Consider the following 15,681-nt stretch of genomic DNA (forward strand, 5'->3'; position numbering starts at 1 on the left):
TAAATAAAATCATAAACATTCTATATAACAATCACTTAGTGTGAGGAAGATACCAGAGTAGATGCTGGGAATGAGGATAGAAGAAGATATAAAAGCACATGTCTCCTATTTCAAGGCACTCAGGTACTCTGTACATCCCCTGAATAAAGAGTATGCAGCAAGTATGCTTTCTTAGACTACCACAATGTTCAAGAGAATAACCAGCATTTATCTTTCCTCTCCTTGTCTGGCTCCTAAGTTTTCTTTCCTTCCCTGTCCCACCTGCTCACTCCTACTAAAGTACACATTTCTTAGCCCTTCCCTGAATTTCAGTGAGAAATCTAAAGGTGTAGACAGCTTGAAATTCATAGCCAAATGCACAATTTATGTTCTTTTCCATGAACATTAATAGCTGGAACATTATTAAAGTGATTTATAAAGAAACACATCAAGCAGACACTATTAAGATGCCCATGTGTTCAATGAGCCTCTTGGAGTGAACACAGCTATTCTTAATAAAAATTGTTTGGGTTCATCATAATAACAGCTCCTAAATACTTTTGCTGCTCTCATTCTCTCCTCTGAAATGCTTTGCAGTACTGGCACAAGTTAGTTCTTTAAGAATTCTTTCAAAACACAGATCTGGTCAAGTCATCTCCCTTGATAAGTGACCACAAAATAAAAACAAACTTCCATCTTTGAGCATTGGAGCTCTTCCAGGTGTGGATCCCCACTCACCATGCCTGCTTCTGCCCTTACAGGGACTATCCAGCCAGCCTGGGCTTCACTATGCTGTCCACATGTTCCATCCTCTGTAGCTGGGTCCAAGCTCCCTCCTCTGCCCAGATTGTCCTGTCCTCCTTCTCACTCCTGAAATAGTAAATGGTGCTGCTAGTTGGAATTCATTTCTCTTCCCCTGAACTTCCATAGCACATAGAGTATTTTTAGTGTGCTGGCCCCACCTCCATGCCCCACAAGAATGATGTGTTATTTATATTACTCCCCTGAGTTTTATGTGGTGTTGGAAAATAGCCTTTTCTTCTTACCTGTTGAGAAATGCAATGAATTTTTGAAACTAGATGCAAAAATATATAATTATAAAATCATGCCATAGTTACAAATTTTATTTTGCTGTTCTTGAGGCTTATAGTATTTCTCTCCACAGATGAGTCTTTCAACATTGGATTGAAGTTTGAAATTGCATTTGAAGTTCGTCCCAGAAGCAACTCTGGAACGCTTGTCCATGGCCACAGTGTCAATGGGGAGTACCTAAATGTCCACATGAAAAATGGGCAGGTAACATCTTTTTGAAAAATTTAACAGTCTGTCTCATTTAACCTTTCATTCTAATCAAAAACAGATTTATTTCACATAATTATTTTATCTTATCAATCAATAAAAACCAGAAAGCTGTAACATGAAATTTAAATGTAGGAAACATTAGAATTCACATTGATATGTTGGGATTCATCTGATTAGAACAATGTCAGGAAATTACGGCAAAGGTTTCAGGAAAAGAAGATCACCAATCACAGCACAGAGTTTTAACCAATGAATTGTCATTTTTTTTTCAGCAAATTAAAGCAAAAAAAAAACCCCAATTATCAAAATCAACAACACAAAAACATCTATCTTCCTGAATATCTATAAATGTTTATCAGATAATATACATCAAAGATACATGCATATATATCTAGACATATGTATTATTCTGTTACTATAAATTTTTAATTGTTACAATTAAACTCCACTTTCACCCTTAAATACCACTTAAAACACTACTAAAATACTACTTATGAAGGTATTCAAATAAATATTAAGGAAAAGATATATTTATATTATGCCTCTCAAACTTAATGTAACTGATTTTTATTTGGATTCTAGTATATTTTATTAAACCGTATAAAAATAGAATTTCTCCAGATATGGTATTTACTACATGTAAGGGATTATTCAAGATGCTTTATATGGATTTACCCATTTAGTCCTCCCAATATCTCTAGGCTGTAGGTAATATTATCATTCTTATTTTACAAAGAGGAAATGGATGCAGACAGTAAGTTAGATGGGAGTCAGGCAGTCTGGCTTCAAGGCCCATGATCTTCAACAATATTTTGAACTTCTTTGTATAACACATTCTATCTTGAGAAATTAAAGGAATTTATTCAATTGCATTTCCTATCATTCCTCTCTTCCCATCTTTTCTCCCTTGTGATTAGTTTGCTGTCTCTCCATGGAGCACTCCCAGTTTAAACTATTTCTATTGCCTACCAAAGAGTGACCCCTTGTGTTCAAATTGCAAAGTTACTCATATGTGGATATTTGTTAAGAGTATTGTTTCCTTGGGTGGATTTTTGTTAAAGTATTGCTTCAAGAAATTCAGTTTTACAATGACAAGGAGAAATTAAACTAAATTATATAAGTTAACTCTCTTTTGTAGGTCATAGTGAAAGTCAACAATGGCATCAGAGACTTTTCTACCTCAGTGACACCTAAGCAGAGTCTCTGTGATGGCAGATGGCACAGAATAACAGGTGAGAAAATATAGGTGTCCTGGGTTTCCTTTACAAAGATGAGCCTGCACACCCACCTGAGAAATGATGGCCTGGCAGAATTTATGTGATATGCATGACGACGACGGATGATAATCTAAACGTGACCAAGAGAAGTGTTATTATTATATTAAAATGTGTATATTGAATACACATGTGATTTGAAATATAAATGCTGCCAAAATAGTGGAGTTGTTTACATAATGAGTAACTTATGAAGCAAAAAAGTAGCACAAGAGTATCCTAAATATTTTCCCTTTTGAAGGAAAATGTTAGTGATTGCTCAGTTAGACATTGTTAAACTTAATATATTGACATCTTACTGATATAGGAGAAAGTGTAGGGTTTTATTCTGGAATAAATAAAAGTCATTGTTGTGATAAATTATTCTCTTCATGTGAAAATTAATCACTCTAGTTCCATTTATGACCAGTCTTTGCCCAATATTTCACTGTATTTCAGTTATTAGAGATTCAAATGTGGTTCAGCTGGATGTTGACTCTGAAGTGAACCATGTGGTTGGACCCCTGAATCCAAAACCAATTGATCACAGGGAGCCTGTGTTTGTTGGAGGTGTTCCAGGTAAGCATTGTTTAAAACAAATAAGTTTCCAAATCAAAAAAATAGTAAGTTCTTACGATTTTCATTATGTTATTTAGAAGTAAGCCATGTGTTTTCATAATTCACCTAATAACTCAAAGGATTTTATGTCCTCTAATAGGAAAAGCAAACAGAAAATTGTGATTTCTTATCCAAGAAGCACATAAAAACTGGTGTTATAGCCAACAGATATTACTCACATCTTGATGTATTTGCTTATTTTTTGTCTCCTTTTACATATCCTATCTATACACAAACACACATTGAACCATTCTATTTTATCCCTAACACCAAAAAAAAACCCTCATTTTCTAATACTGCTCTAAGATCTGAAAACCTTGAGGATTAAAATTTTGCTATTAATTGTTCCCCTTCTATAAAAGGAAAAAATGTGAAGTACCCCACCCCACCCCATCCAAGATTAGTCTAAATTGTGAAAACAGCTGCAGACCATAAGTTATGTTGTTCTTGTTCCCTAGGAGAGGTTCCCAGCTGCAATTCTATAAACATCATCATTCCCATCACCTTGTCTTCTGCCAAGAATGGCATATAATACAGGACAGTGATAAAAGGATACTTATACCACTCCCCCCTACACAATCGTTTTAAACCTCTAGAGCAGGGACCATATCCTTATGTTGAATGTGATTGTTGTTTTTAAACATTTCACTACCTTGAAAAGAAAAGCTGTGAGGAATAGAATATATATATATAATTTCTGCATCTGGAATTTGGTGGAGATTTTAATAGTCTCCTAACTAGATTATCTTAGATTTACCCACATCAAGACAGCCAAGAGAATGAAAAAGCATAGATCAAATAAAGCATCTCAACTTGGGTCCCCAAAATAGTAGTAATTAAGTACTCCTCTCCTTTGTAATGCAAATATTTCAAAGGTCAGTTTTAACAATGATAGCAAATCAGGGATCAAAAGAAATACTTAAGACCCTCACAAAGCAACCTTTCCTTTTTTTCACTTCCCTACCCACCTCCCATTGCCATTCCCTAGTTCTGTTGTCCAGTTCCTGGCTTTGGTTCTGAAAGGAATTCAGCAAAGGTCTCTATTTCACTTCATGCAGATAGAGTGTGAAAAATGTCTCACATCCTTCCTTATATTTCTGAGTATTGCTTCCTTCCTAAAAATTACAATGTAGTTTAAAATACTTCACAGGTTCCTAAGGGTCCACAGGATCAAATTCAGAATAACAAGCAAGGTCCCTGATCATCTGTCCCCACCTTCCACCTACCTCTGGGATCTCCCCATACCTTCTGGAACTTGAAGTTTCCTAAATTTTCAATGGTGCTCTCTTAGCTCCAGGCTTTTACACAAGTACACAGGGCTACAGTTTCTGAAAAATATTCTTTTTTTCTTCCTCTAGTACCTTTATAGAGAACAGCTTCTCCCACTCCCCCCCCCCAACCTAATTCCTTACTGACCCCTTTAGGATTCAGCTTGGGCTTTTATTTACACATGCCCATCTCCTGAGGATGTGTATGCATACCAGTGTTGTAGCATTATCAGAAAATGCTGTCAAAGCTAAGCAGTACACCCCTTGCTGCCAAGGACCATGATTTCACTCAACATAGAGCCTTATGGAGGGTCTAATAAGCACTGTGCTAGGCCCCCAGGATGTGGATAAAACAAGCATAGGCTTTCATCCTGGAAGTTACAGTGTTTGTTCTTCCCTCTGTACCCCAAGTGCTTACCCATCATTCAAACAAATATTTCTCTTTGATTTTTGTTGGTTTGTTTTTACAATCTGATCCTAGCATCCATCACACACTGCTTCCAATAAGTTCTACAGACTAGGTGGACAAGATGTACCTAACATCAAATTCAGCCTGTCCAAAACATAATAGCAAATTTTAGCTAATGAGCCAACACACAGGAACTAGCAGGGTAGGGTGTTCTAACCACCAACCCACTGCCACATTGCAGCTTTTAATTCTATCTAGGAAACATGCCAGCAAGCATAGAACAAAAGCAATTATAATTTAAGTTGAATGTAATTAATTATATCATTTTGAGCTATTCCATATTAATTCTATCGAAATCACATCAGAAACCAGGGCATTAATAAAACCCCTATGTACCCTGAATTCTCTTGGAATCCCAGTCAGTCATACCACTCAGAACTCTGCTGACGCATTATTTCTACCACCAAAAAAATAATGAATAAAATTCATAAAACTTCTATACAAAAAGAGTCAACTTCATTGTATGATAATTTAAAAATTAAAGGTGAAAATTAGAAAAAACTTTAATGGAGCCCACACATGGATCTAACCATTCACTTTTCTTTTATGAATTCTTCTTTATAATATAGTCATAGGAAATTGAAAATGTTCCCTCTTAAAAACATGCATTGACTTTATCAATCAATTACTTAGGGTCCTGAGGAAACTTTATGTCACTACTTACAATTAATTGTGTGATATGTTAATGCAAACCATAATTGCTGTATCAATTATTTTCTCCACATGATTTCTTCCATGAACCAAAGGGTGGAAAACTTGGGCAGAATCAAAACCCATGTTCTAAATATAGTCTACAATGTGGGCCAAAGCATTAGATGTTTCTACTCCTTATAATCTTCCCTATTCACTCATTTTTATTCTGATGAAATATAAAAAGCAGACTTGAAGAATATTTTTTTTCATACTAATCTTGAGGCAAATACAGGGAACTGATCTCCCAGGCCCCTTCCAAATCTAAAACTCAATGATTATCATTCTAAGTATGAAATGCTATTTCTGTGATTTTCAGTACACAACTTCTGCACATTATAACTCTTCATTGCTTAGAAAATTTATTACAGCTGCTTGATGTTTAATTTGCTGACCTATTTTATGTTCTTTCCCAAGTTACTGATTTCTAAGTGTTTTTCACCTTTTATCTGTTACTGCTCACATAGTTGTTTGTACCTAAGAAGCTTTGACTAAATAGATTTTAATTTTGTGATACTTCTAAGCTCTCTGAATTGCTTTATATTATATTGCTATCATCCCAACACGTTTAACCATGTCTGTACAATTAATAAACATAGGCTTCTTCTATGTCTAATTAAGATAAGGAGAGAGAGTCCACCTGGCATACCACAGGGCACCTGTGCTCACACAAAGACTAGGCTAGTTATCACTACCCTATTTATAGTTCTTAAGCCCTGAACTCAGGAAAATTAAATTTTAGTTTACTTGAATTCATTATTTTCTCATTATATTTCATGAGCTTGGCAAAAAATAGTTTGAAGATGAAGAGTAATGAGATGAATTAACATTATGTCCCAAAGTAGTGTGGAATCTAAAATGTCTTTCCCCCTTCTCAACAAAGCAGAGAAAATAATTGAAGCCCAGGTGAAATTAACTCTAAAAAGCATAGGTAGATTATGAAAATTCACAGCTGAAGCTTTGTGTAAATGGTAAATTTTCACCTTGGAAGATAGCTACAATATACACAGAAATTTGATTACGGAAAGCCAGGCAAAACAATAAAATTACCATAATGTTCATATTACTTCAGAAGCAGATGATGTTCCTGAGAGTCAATCCTAACTATATTCCATTTTTAACATACAAATCATTTTGATGATATGAGCAATTATTATTTTTATCCTCTACCAGGAAGTTATAATTGGGCTTGGAATACCTCCATTGCAAATTTTGCTTTCTTTCTCTTTTCAGAATCACTACTGACACCACGCTTGGCCCCCGGAAAACCCTTCACAGGCTGCATCCGCCACTTTGTGATTGATGGGCGCCCAGTGAGCTTCAGTAAAGCAGCCTTGGTCAGCGGAGCTGTGAGCATCAACTCTTGTCCAGCAGCCTGACACAACCAAGCACAGTTGCCCAGCATACAGAGTTCTTTAGAGCACTGAAATAAACATAGGGCCAGCCAGGAGGACTAGCAACTTCTCCTCCCGTGGAAGCTCTCGTAGTTGAATGGGACTTAAATGAATTATCAGGGTATGGAGGCTTCTTCTCATTTGGATTCCTTCTTTGGATCCAAAATATCTACAAAGGACGACAATTGTATGGGTAGTAAACTTGTATTGAGAGCACACATAATTCCTGCTGGTGAAATGACTGTTCCTGTCTAATAAAACAGAGAAGGGATTCTAAATAAACACTGGCACACATTTTTAAAGTGAAGCTACATTCTTGGATTCATCATTCTTCTTTCAGGAAAGATAGCTTTCAATCTATACCAAAATATCTTTGTCCCATGCTATCTTTTTATCTTAAAAAGATTTAATAATTTGTGTATAATCTAAAATTAGATGATAGATTTGCTTTTCTCCCTTTTACTTGATCTATAAACTTAAGACTATTTTAGTTTTATAGCTGCAAAATGGCAGTATGATTATTTCTAAATAAGAAAAAAAATAATTAAACTAATAATTCCTTAAAAGAAAAATAAAATTACATGAAGGAAGGCTCAAATATTATATTATTATTACTATTATTTTGTGTTGGTATTACCAAGGACATTCATTACAACAGAGATAACAAAAATTGTAAAATTCAACTCAAAAACATAAAAGTCCTTTTATTAAAAGTTTTCCTTCTACATGCCTGCAACACAACCAATCTTATTTCTAAAATTTTAGAATCTTTTTCCTAAGCATCTTTGTAAATAAAGCCTAGAAAAAGAAAAACAAATTGAATAGCTGCTAGAATATTAAAAATACAGAAATTGGGATAAAAAAATTATATGTGAAAGGATAAACAACTCTAAAGTCCAAAGTCCAAATGAGAGAAGACAGGCCCCACAATCAGTAAGACAGAGTATACATAAAAGGAATAATTATTGAGGGAAATGGGTATAAATATTTTTAGGAATTACCAAAGGGAGTAAAAAAATCTCTTAGCTTGAAAGGAACACACACACACACACACACACACACACCTATTTATATTCCCCCACTAATTTTTAATCTCAGATATATAAAGATAACTGACAATATTGATGAAAATAACTACATCTGCTCATAGAGGACTACTGTCAGCTACCATGATAAGCTAAACTAAACTTGTTTCCGATGTTCATCATGTTAATCCTATATGAGACAACATTTGCAGCTCAGGTCACCAGTCCACTGACATTCAGCTAGACCTAGGATCCAGGGTTCAAAACAAGGCTGCCTGCCTCCAGCAGCTGTATGACTGCCCCCCTTACTTCCCTGCAAGAGGAAGGAAGAATGTTTCCCTTCTAAGGTGAAAGAAGCTTTTATTTCCTTTTAGTTAAGCTAACATATCAATACTTCACACAGTAAAAATATAGGTTAAATGCTCATAGTCATTTTGACCAATCATTTGTAGCTTCTGTCAGTTCAGTGTCCCTTCAAAATGAAGAGGCCCTTGGATACCCTTGGCTTGAAGAATATTTGGGCCTGTGTTCCCCCCTCTTCCTTTCATGGCCAAAACTCCCTGGACAAGAAGAGAATCATCCTGTGACTTCCCAGTTACGCCCATTTCATACACTAAGATATTTTTAAATGTAAACTTCCAGTTTTCTTCCCATCTTGTTGCTATTATCACCATACATTATTTTTATGTTATCCTTCCTACTAATTTCCTTTAATCACCTGTTTTTAAATGAGGAAATGGTTTATAAGTTTATATATTTTCCATTTCTTGTGCTATATCTATAGATCTAAATTTCTATCACCATTTTCTGTCTGAAAAACTTTTTTGAATCTTTTAGTAGAGATCTATTAGGGATGAATTCTCTCAGCATTCATTTAGCTAAAAGTCTTGTCTATTTTCATTCTTGAAAGATACTGCAAACATATCGTCATCTTGAATATGTGTTTTCTGATGTAAAGTGTGCTCTCATTATTTTTGTTCCTCTGGTCATTTACTAATCAATTATAAGATTCTCTTTTTAATTATGGTGTATCACTGTTTTATTTTTTCCATGTTTCTTCTCCTAGAAAGGGGTTGGTTACACTGCTTGGATCTCTTAGTTTATTCTTTTCATCATATTTTGAAAACTTGCATATTATTTTTTCAAATATTTGTCTATCTTCCTCCTACCTCCTCCAAGGAAACTTTTTTATATACATGTTAAGAGTGCTTGATGATAAAACACAAGAAGTCATGTGAAACAAAAATTTATGCTTTTTATTCATTCCTTTTTCTTCATATTCCATTTTTGGATAACTTGAACAGCTATGTCTTTAAGTTCATTAGTATTTTATTTCCCATTATCTAATGTTTTAATTCTATTCAGTGTGTATTTTTTATTTCAGATATTTTCATTTTCTAGTTCTACTTAGGTCTTTTAAAAAACCTTCCTTTTCTCTCTTCATCATTACAATGACTTCACATCTACTCAAACATATGAGTATATTTATGGTAGTTTGTATATTAAAGCTATCATTTATCATTCTATTTTTCTACTGAATGAAGCTTCTCGTGACTATGGATTATATTTCTTTCCATTTTTGCTTGCCCATTAATTTTTTATTAGATGCTGATCATTGTGGATTTTACATTTTTGGTGCTAGATTTTCATTGTAGTTCTTTAAATTTTGAGTTTTCCCACACTTGAATACAGTTAAAGTAATTGGAATCAGTGTTGTCTCTTCAAGTCCTGATCTGAGCATTGTTAGGGCAGGTTCAGAGCAGCTTTCCCAATCATCCCCCAAGTCCACTCCCAACCCCACTCTGATTATACTTGCTAAAGACTCAGAATCCATTTAATAAAAGAACTTTTCATCATGCTAGTTGAAACACAAATTATTTCCAACCTTGTATGAATTGTATTTTTTATCACTACTCCTTTCCTGTTATTCTTTTTCCCAGTCTTGGGCAATTTCCTGTCTGGGTTTTCTTTTCTTTCTTTCAGGAGCGTTACACTTTTTATCTGGCATACAATTATGTTACTTAGGCATCATCTTGATTGTCTGAAGTCTTATTTTTAAGCTTTGTTAAAGTTGGTACACTAGTTTTTAGGCTAGAGCTCATTTAGTCTTCCTATAGAGACATGACTTTTTTGAATCTCTACTCATTATCCCACATGTTCAACAAGGACTTTTCTCTTTGGTTGGTTGTAACTTGAATATTTCCCAGCTGATAGTGTAAGTTATGAGAGTTTATCATTTTATAACTTCATGGCAGTTTTTTTTTCTTTTTTAACTAATATAGTACATATGCATCTATGTACATATAATTATAAGCTAATAGATTTTTCATTTTTAAAAAAGACCTATGTATCTCTTCAGGGACAGTAAGAAACTGAGAGAATTTTAACTGACCCTAAATCAGTCCTTTGGAGAAGACAATTTTATTGGATGGATGGTGACAGCCATGAAGAGGAAAGGAAAGCAGGCTGAGTCCTGGGTACTACTGCAAGAAGAAAAATAAAACATATAGAGCTGGCCTAGACCTCAAAGGTTATCCTTATCCTTTTACTAATAAAGTAAAAAGATCCATCTGAACTTTTTCAATACTGATAGACAATTTTAAGATGACTGGTTGGGACTTGGGGAATAATGTGATAATGGGTCATTTTTCCTGGAAAAGATAAGGGTTAAAACCATAGCCTTGACCTTATTAATAAATTTAACCAATAATCTGAGCTCCCAAATGAAAGCAGTTAAAATACTTTGCAGATTAACCATGGACTAGGAACTTTTTTGATCTTGGATATTCTTCCAAAAAGCACAACGCCCAGGCTCCATTGCTTACCCAATATAATTTTTGGCAGAGCATTATCAAAGATTATCAAGCCATAAATGAGCTAGGGTATTCAGATGAAGGGACTTAGCTAAGTATTAACCTAAATATAAACAAAGGAAGTTAACTTAAAACACATTAAGTATTTAAAATAGGCCCTACATGAGAAGAAGCAAGATGATAGATTAGGATCATCCCTCACAAAAAAATAAATTTTAACAACTATGCACATTAAAAAAAACTTCATTAATACCTAAGGAAACCAGATGAGAGACCCTGATTTCACAAATAGTAAGAAAATTATGCATTGAAGAGAATAGAAAAGACAATTTTCACATTACCCTCCTAACTGCTGGCAGAACAGCATGGAGAAAATCCCCATCTACTTGGAGGAAGGAGAGGGAAGTAAGCTTAGGAATTTGCCTTGTAATCCAGCACTAGGCCACCACAGTAAAACCTAGCACCAAGCAGAACCTCTTGACTCAACACCAATATTCAGAGACAGAGCCCCTAGACCTACTTCAACTCAAGATAGGAAACCACAACTCCAGGAGGATGAGCTCAAGTTCTGGCCTATGTCACCACCAGAAAACTATGGTAGCCTTGGGCCCTGAATAAACCTCAGCAGTGAGCTGGCCATCTGCCTGACATTGTGCTGGCCTAGCAGCCACAGGCTTTGAGTTTGACCAAGTAGTACATTGGCCATGGCAGCCAAAGGATCCTGTGGGCAGTGGTCCTCAGTATAGGGTGCTCCCTAAGACGGCAATGACAGAAGTTGTCATAGGCTCAGTGACCTGATTAGGTTGACTGATTAGTCAACTTGCCCTGAATCTCTGGACAAATTTATGGAAACTCCCAAATACACCCAAACTGTGAATACTGTATTAGGTACCTATGTCAGTATGCAGATATCAACTCATGGCCAAAAGAGTCAGGATCAACCAAGAAAACATGATGGCGTCAAATGGACAAAATAAGGTACCAGTGACTGATCGTGAAGATATGGAAATGGAATTACTACCTGACAGAGAATTCAAAATAGATGCCTTACATCTATCAGGGACTTCAAGTATTTGAAACAATTAAGAAATTCATCAGAGAAATTTGTAACAGAGATTGAAATAATTTTAAAAAAACAAATAAAATAGGCTCCATCTGACTGATAACCATGGTAGATTAAGTTTCATCTTGAATTATTAATATTAATCATCCAAGATGATCTCTAAGGCACTTCTGTGAAATATTATTCTGCCTTGTCTGTTACACATAACTGATAACTTATCACTATGTGTTTTTTACTGGTTACATTTCTCCTTTTTACTAAAATAAAATAGTTCAACTATTGTCATCATCCAACGGTGCCACCACTTTTATTTGTTTACCAGATCATAAGATGATCTTGGCCCATTACCCTTGACCTAGTCAACCCTCAACAACAGACTTAATGATGCTATTTAGGATGCATTTCCTTGCTGCTTTGTGCAGGTGGCTTTCGCATTGTTGCATAGACAGTGATGGGAACATCAGTTATTGTCAGGCAATGACTTCCAGGGCATCTTCGGAGTTGCCTGAATAAAAGAGCAAATAACATGTAATAATTAGATACTAAACAGGAAAATTTTTAGAGTACCAAAGTTTGAGTATATATTCAACTGTTTTAAATCACTTTGAAATCTTTGAATGGTACAAAATAAGTATAACACAGAGGCATTAATGAGCCAAACATTCTAGGCTTATGTAGCAAAGAAATTGTGGCTGTTGCCAAATATTTAATTACTGAAAGTTCACAAATATCAAAATAACCCTCCAAATTTTTATTTTGAAGGGTATGCAGGAATTGCTAAATAGCAAATTAAAGTACACTGTTATAAACCTAAGTGTTAATACCATGGCAATTCATTCATAAAAAAACTTAAGAATCAGATCATTCATACACTAGCCTTTGTGTGGGCATATGTTTTCATTTATTTAGGTGTAGAATGGCTGAGTCATATGGTAGGTTTATGTTTAGCTTTTAAGGAAGCTGCCAAACTGTTTTTCCAAACTTTTATATCATTTGATATTTTCTCCAGAAGTGTACAAGATTACCAGTTGCTCTGCATCCTTGTCAACACTTGGTATGGTCAGTCTTTTTAATTTGAACCTTTCGGGTGAATATGGACTGAGATCTCATCATAGTTTCCATTTATAATTCTCTGATGAGTGATGATATAGAACATTTTTATGTGTGTTTTGGCCCCTCATAGATCTTCTTTTTTGAAATATCTGTTCAATTTTTTCCCGTTATATAAAATATATTGTTTGTCTTCATATTATTGACATGTAAGAGTTCTCCATACATTTAGAGTACAAGTCCATTGTCTGAATATTTTTTCCCAGTCAGTGACTTGCCTGTATGTTTTTTTAATTTGTTCTAAATGTCTATCAACAAGTAAATAGATAACAAATTGTGCTACATCTATGCAATGGAATCCTACTCAGCAATTAACAGAGCAAAATATTGATTGAATGGATGAATTTCAAAATCTTTTGTACTCCTCAAAAAAAAAAAGAATGCATAGTGTAGATTCCCTTCCTATAAATTCTAGAAAATGCAAAGGAATATGTAGTGGCAAAGGTAGACCAATGGACATGAGGGTTCAGGGAAGATGGATTATTAAGGGGTATGAGGGAACTTTTGGAAGTGATGGAAATTGTTGTCTTGATGGAAATGGTTTCATGAGTATAGACATTAGTTGAAGCCCATTAAATTGTAGTTTTATATGTGTAAAAAAAGAATCATTTTAGTTGGATGATTTCAAATCTAGAATATTTATTTTAAAAAATTGAACAAAATATTCCACATATAATCAAATGTTGATGGAATCTCAGGTTTAAAATAGGTCTTAAATGTCACTTTAAAAAATGCATGTAGTGTCTGAATTTCCTTTCCTACATTCCCACCAAATACTCAGCCTTGAACACTTCTAAAGAAAAGCTCAAAACTTTCAAAGTAGCCAATTACATCCTTGATAACTACCTTATTAATATTAAATTTGTGACCCCCAAATCCCTAAACCATGAGAAACCTAACAATATAGTATTTACTGTTTTGCTACAGAAAACAGCAAAAGAGTGTAACAAATCCAATTTATTTGTAGGGGTTTTTTTGCAACTTTGCAAAAATGATTTTTTTCATAGAGTCTCTTTTTCTGAAGATGATCTTTGTTTTAATTAGTTGCTCAAAACATTACAATGATCTTGACATATCATATATCATACATTTGATTCAAATGGGGTATGAATTCTTATTTTCCCACGTGTACAGATTGCAGGATCATATTGGTTATAATACTGTCATACTAGTGTCTGTTGTTTTCTGCTGCCCTTCCTATCCCCTTCCTATCTCCCCGCTTCCCTCCTCTCCCCTCCCATCACCTCTCCTATCCCATCTACTGTAACACATTTCTCTTTTTTTCCTCCCCCCTCACACCATCTTATATGTAATTTTGTATAACAATGAGGGTCTCCTTTCATCTTCCATGCAATTCCCCTTCTCTCTCCCATTCCCTCCCATCTCTCGTCCCTGTTTAATGGTAATCTTCTTCTCATGCTCTTCCTCCCTGCTCTGTTTTGAGTCGCCCCCCTTATATCAAAGAAGACATTTGGCATTTGTTTTTCAGGGACTGGCTAACTTAGCATAATCTGTTCTAATGCCATCCATTTCCCTGCAAATGCCATGATTTTGTTATTTTTTAGTGCTGAGTAATATTCCATTGTGTATAAATGCCACTTTTTTATCCATTCATCTATTGAAGGGCATCTAGGTTGGTTCCATAGTCTAGCTATTGTGAATTGTGCTGCTATGAACATTGATGTAGCTGTATCCCTGTAGTATGCTCTTTTTAGGTCTTTTGGGAATAGTCTGAGAAGGGGAATAGCTGGGTCGAATGGTGGTTCCATTCCCAGCTTTCCAAGGAATCTCCATACTGTTTTCCATATTGGCCACACCAATTTGCAGTCCCATCAGCAATGTACAAGAGTACCCTTTTCCTCACATCCTCACCAGCACTTGTTGTTGTTTGACTTCATAATGGCTGCCATTCTTACTGGAGTGAGATGGTATCTTAGAGTGGTTTTAATTTGAATTTCTCTGATTGCTAGAGATGGTGAGCATTTTTTCGTGTATTTGTTGATTGATTGTATATCCTCCTCTGAGAAGTATCTGTTCAGATCCTTGGCCCATTTGTTGAGTGGGTTATTTGTTTTCTTGTTGTTTAATTTTTTGAGTTCTTTGTATACTCTGGAGATTAGGGCTCTATCTGAAGTGTGAGGGGTAAAAATTTGTTACCAGGATGTAGGCTCCCTATTTACTTCTCTTATTGTTTCTCTTGCTGAGAAAAAACTTTTTAGATTGACTACGTCCCATTTGTTGATTCTTGATTTTATCTCTTGTGCTATAGGTGTCCTATTAAGGAATTTGAAGCCTGACCCCATGAGATGGAGATTAGAGTCAACTTTTTCTTCTATTAGACACAGTTTTTCTGGTTTGATTCCTAGCTCCTTGATCCATTTTTGAGTTAACTTTTGTGCATGGTGAGAGAAAGGGTTTAAATCTCATTTTGTTGCATATGGATTTCCAGTTCTCTCAGCACCATTTATTGAAGATGCTATCCTTTCTCCATTACATGCTTTTAGCACCTTTGTCTAATATAAGGTAGTTGTAATTTTGTGGATTGGTCTCTGTGTCCTCTATTCTGTTATAACATTCTTGCTGCCAAAGACAGTGTCTAATTAAAGTGACACTAAATTTGAGATCTGTCTTTTTTATATTTGTAGCCTTATGCCTACCACGGTGCCCAACATATAATAACACTAAAGATTTATTTAA

General features: G+C 35.0%; 2 protein-coding genes across 14 annotated transcripts in view; one reads left to right on the forward strand and one right to left on the reverse strand.

Moving 5' to 3' along the window:
- Lama4 (laminin subunit alpha 4) overlaps positions 1 to 7,280 on the forward strand; it is a 134,898-nt gene extending 127,618 nt beyond the window's left edge. For all 3 annotated transcript variants that reach the window (XM_021734629.3, XM_078019440.1, XM_078019441.1), the window contains 4 exons: positions 1,145 to 1,275; positions 2,420 to 2,513; positions 2,994 to 3,113; positions 6,813 to 7,280. In XM_021734629.3, the coding sequence (XP_021590304.1) occupies positions 1,145 to 1,275; positions 2,420 to 2,513; positions 2,994 to 3,113; positions 6,813 to 6,958 (491 nt within the window). In that variant the 3' untranslated portion in view covers positions 6,959 to 7,280. The remainder of the gene's footprint in view (positions 1 to 1,144; positions 1,276 to 2,419; positions 2,514 to 2,993; positions 3,114 to 6,812) is intronic.
- Fam229b (family with sequence similarity 229 member B) overlaps positions 1 to 15,681 on the reverse strand; it is a 54,270-nt gene that overhangs the window by 27,176 nt on the left and 11,413 nt on the right. For 10 of the 11 annotated variants that reach the window (XM_013363820.4, XM_078019446.1, XM_021734635.3 and 7 more), the window contains one exon: positions 12,154 to 12,379. In XM_013363820.4, coding sequence (XP_013219274.2) covers positions 12,262 to 12,379 — 118 coding nt within the window. In that variant the 3' untranslated portion in view covers positions 12,154 to 12,261. Of the gene's footprint in view, positions 1 to 717; positions 12,380 to 15,681 lie in introns of those variants that run through there. The other variant, XR_013424960.1, reaches the window with a different exon arrangement.

This window comes from Ictidomys tridecemlineatus, chromosome 8 (genome assembly GCF_052094955.1).
Source record: "Ictidomys tridecemlineatus isolate mIctTri1 chromosome 8, mIctTri1.hap1, whole genome shotgun sequence".
Taxonomy (NCBI): Eukaryota; Metazoa; Chordata; class Mammalia; order Rodentia; family Sciuridae; genus Ictidomys; species Ictidomys tridecemlineatus.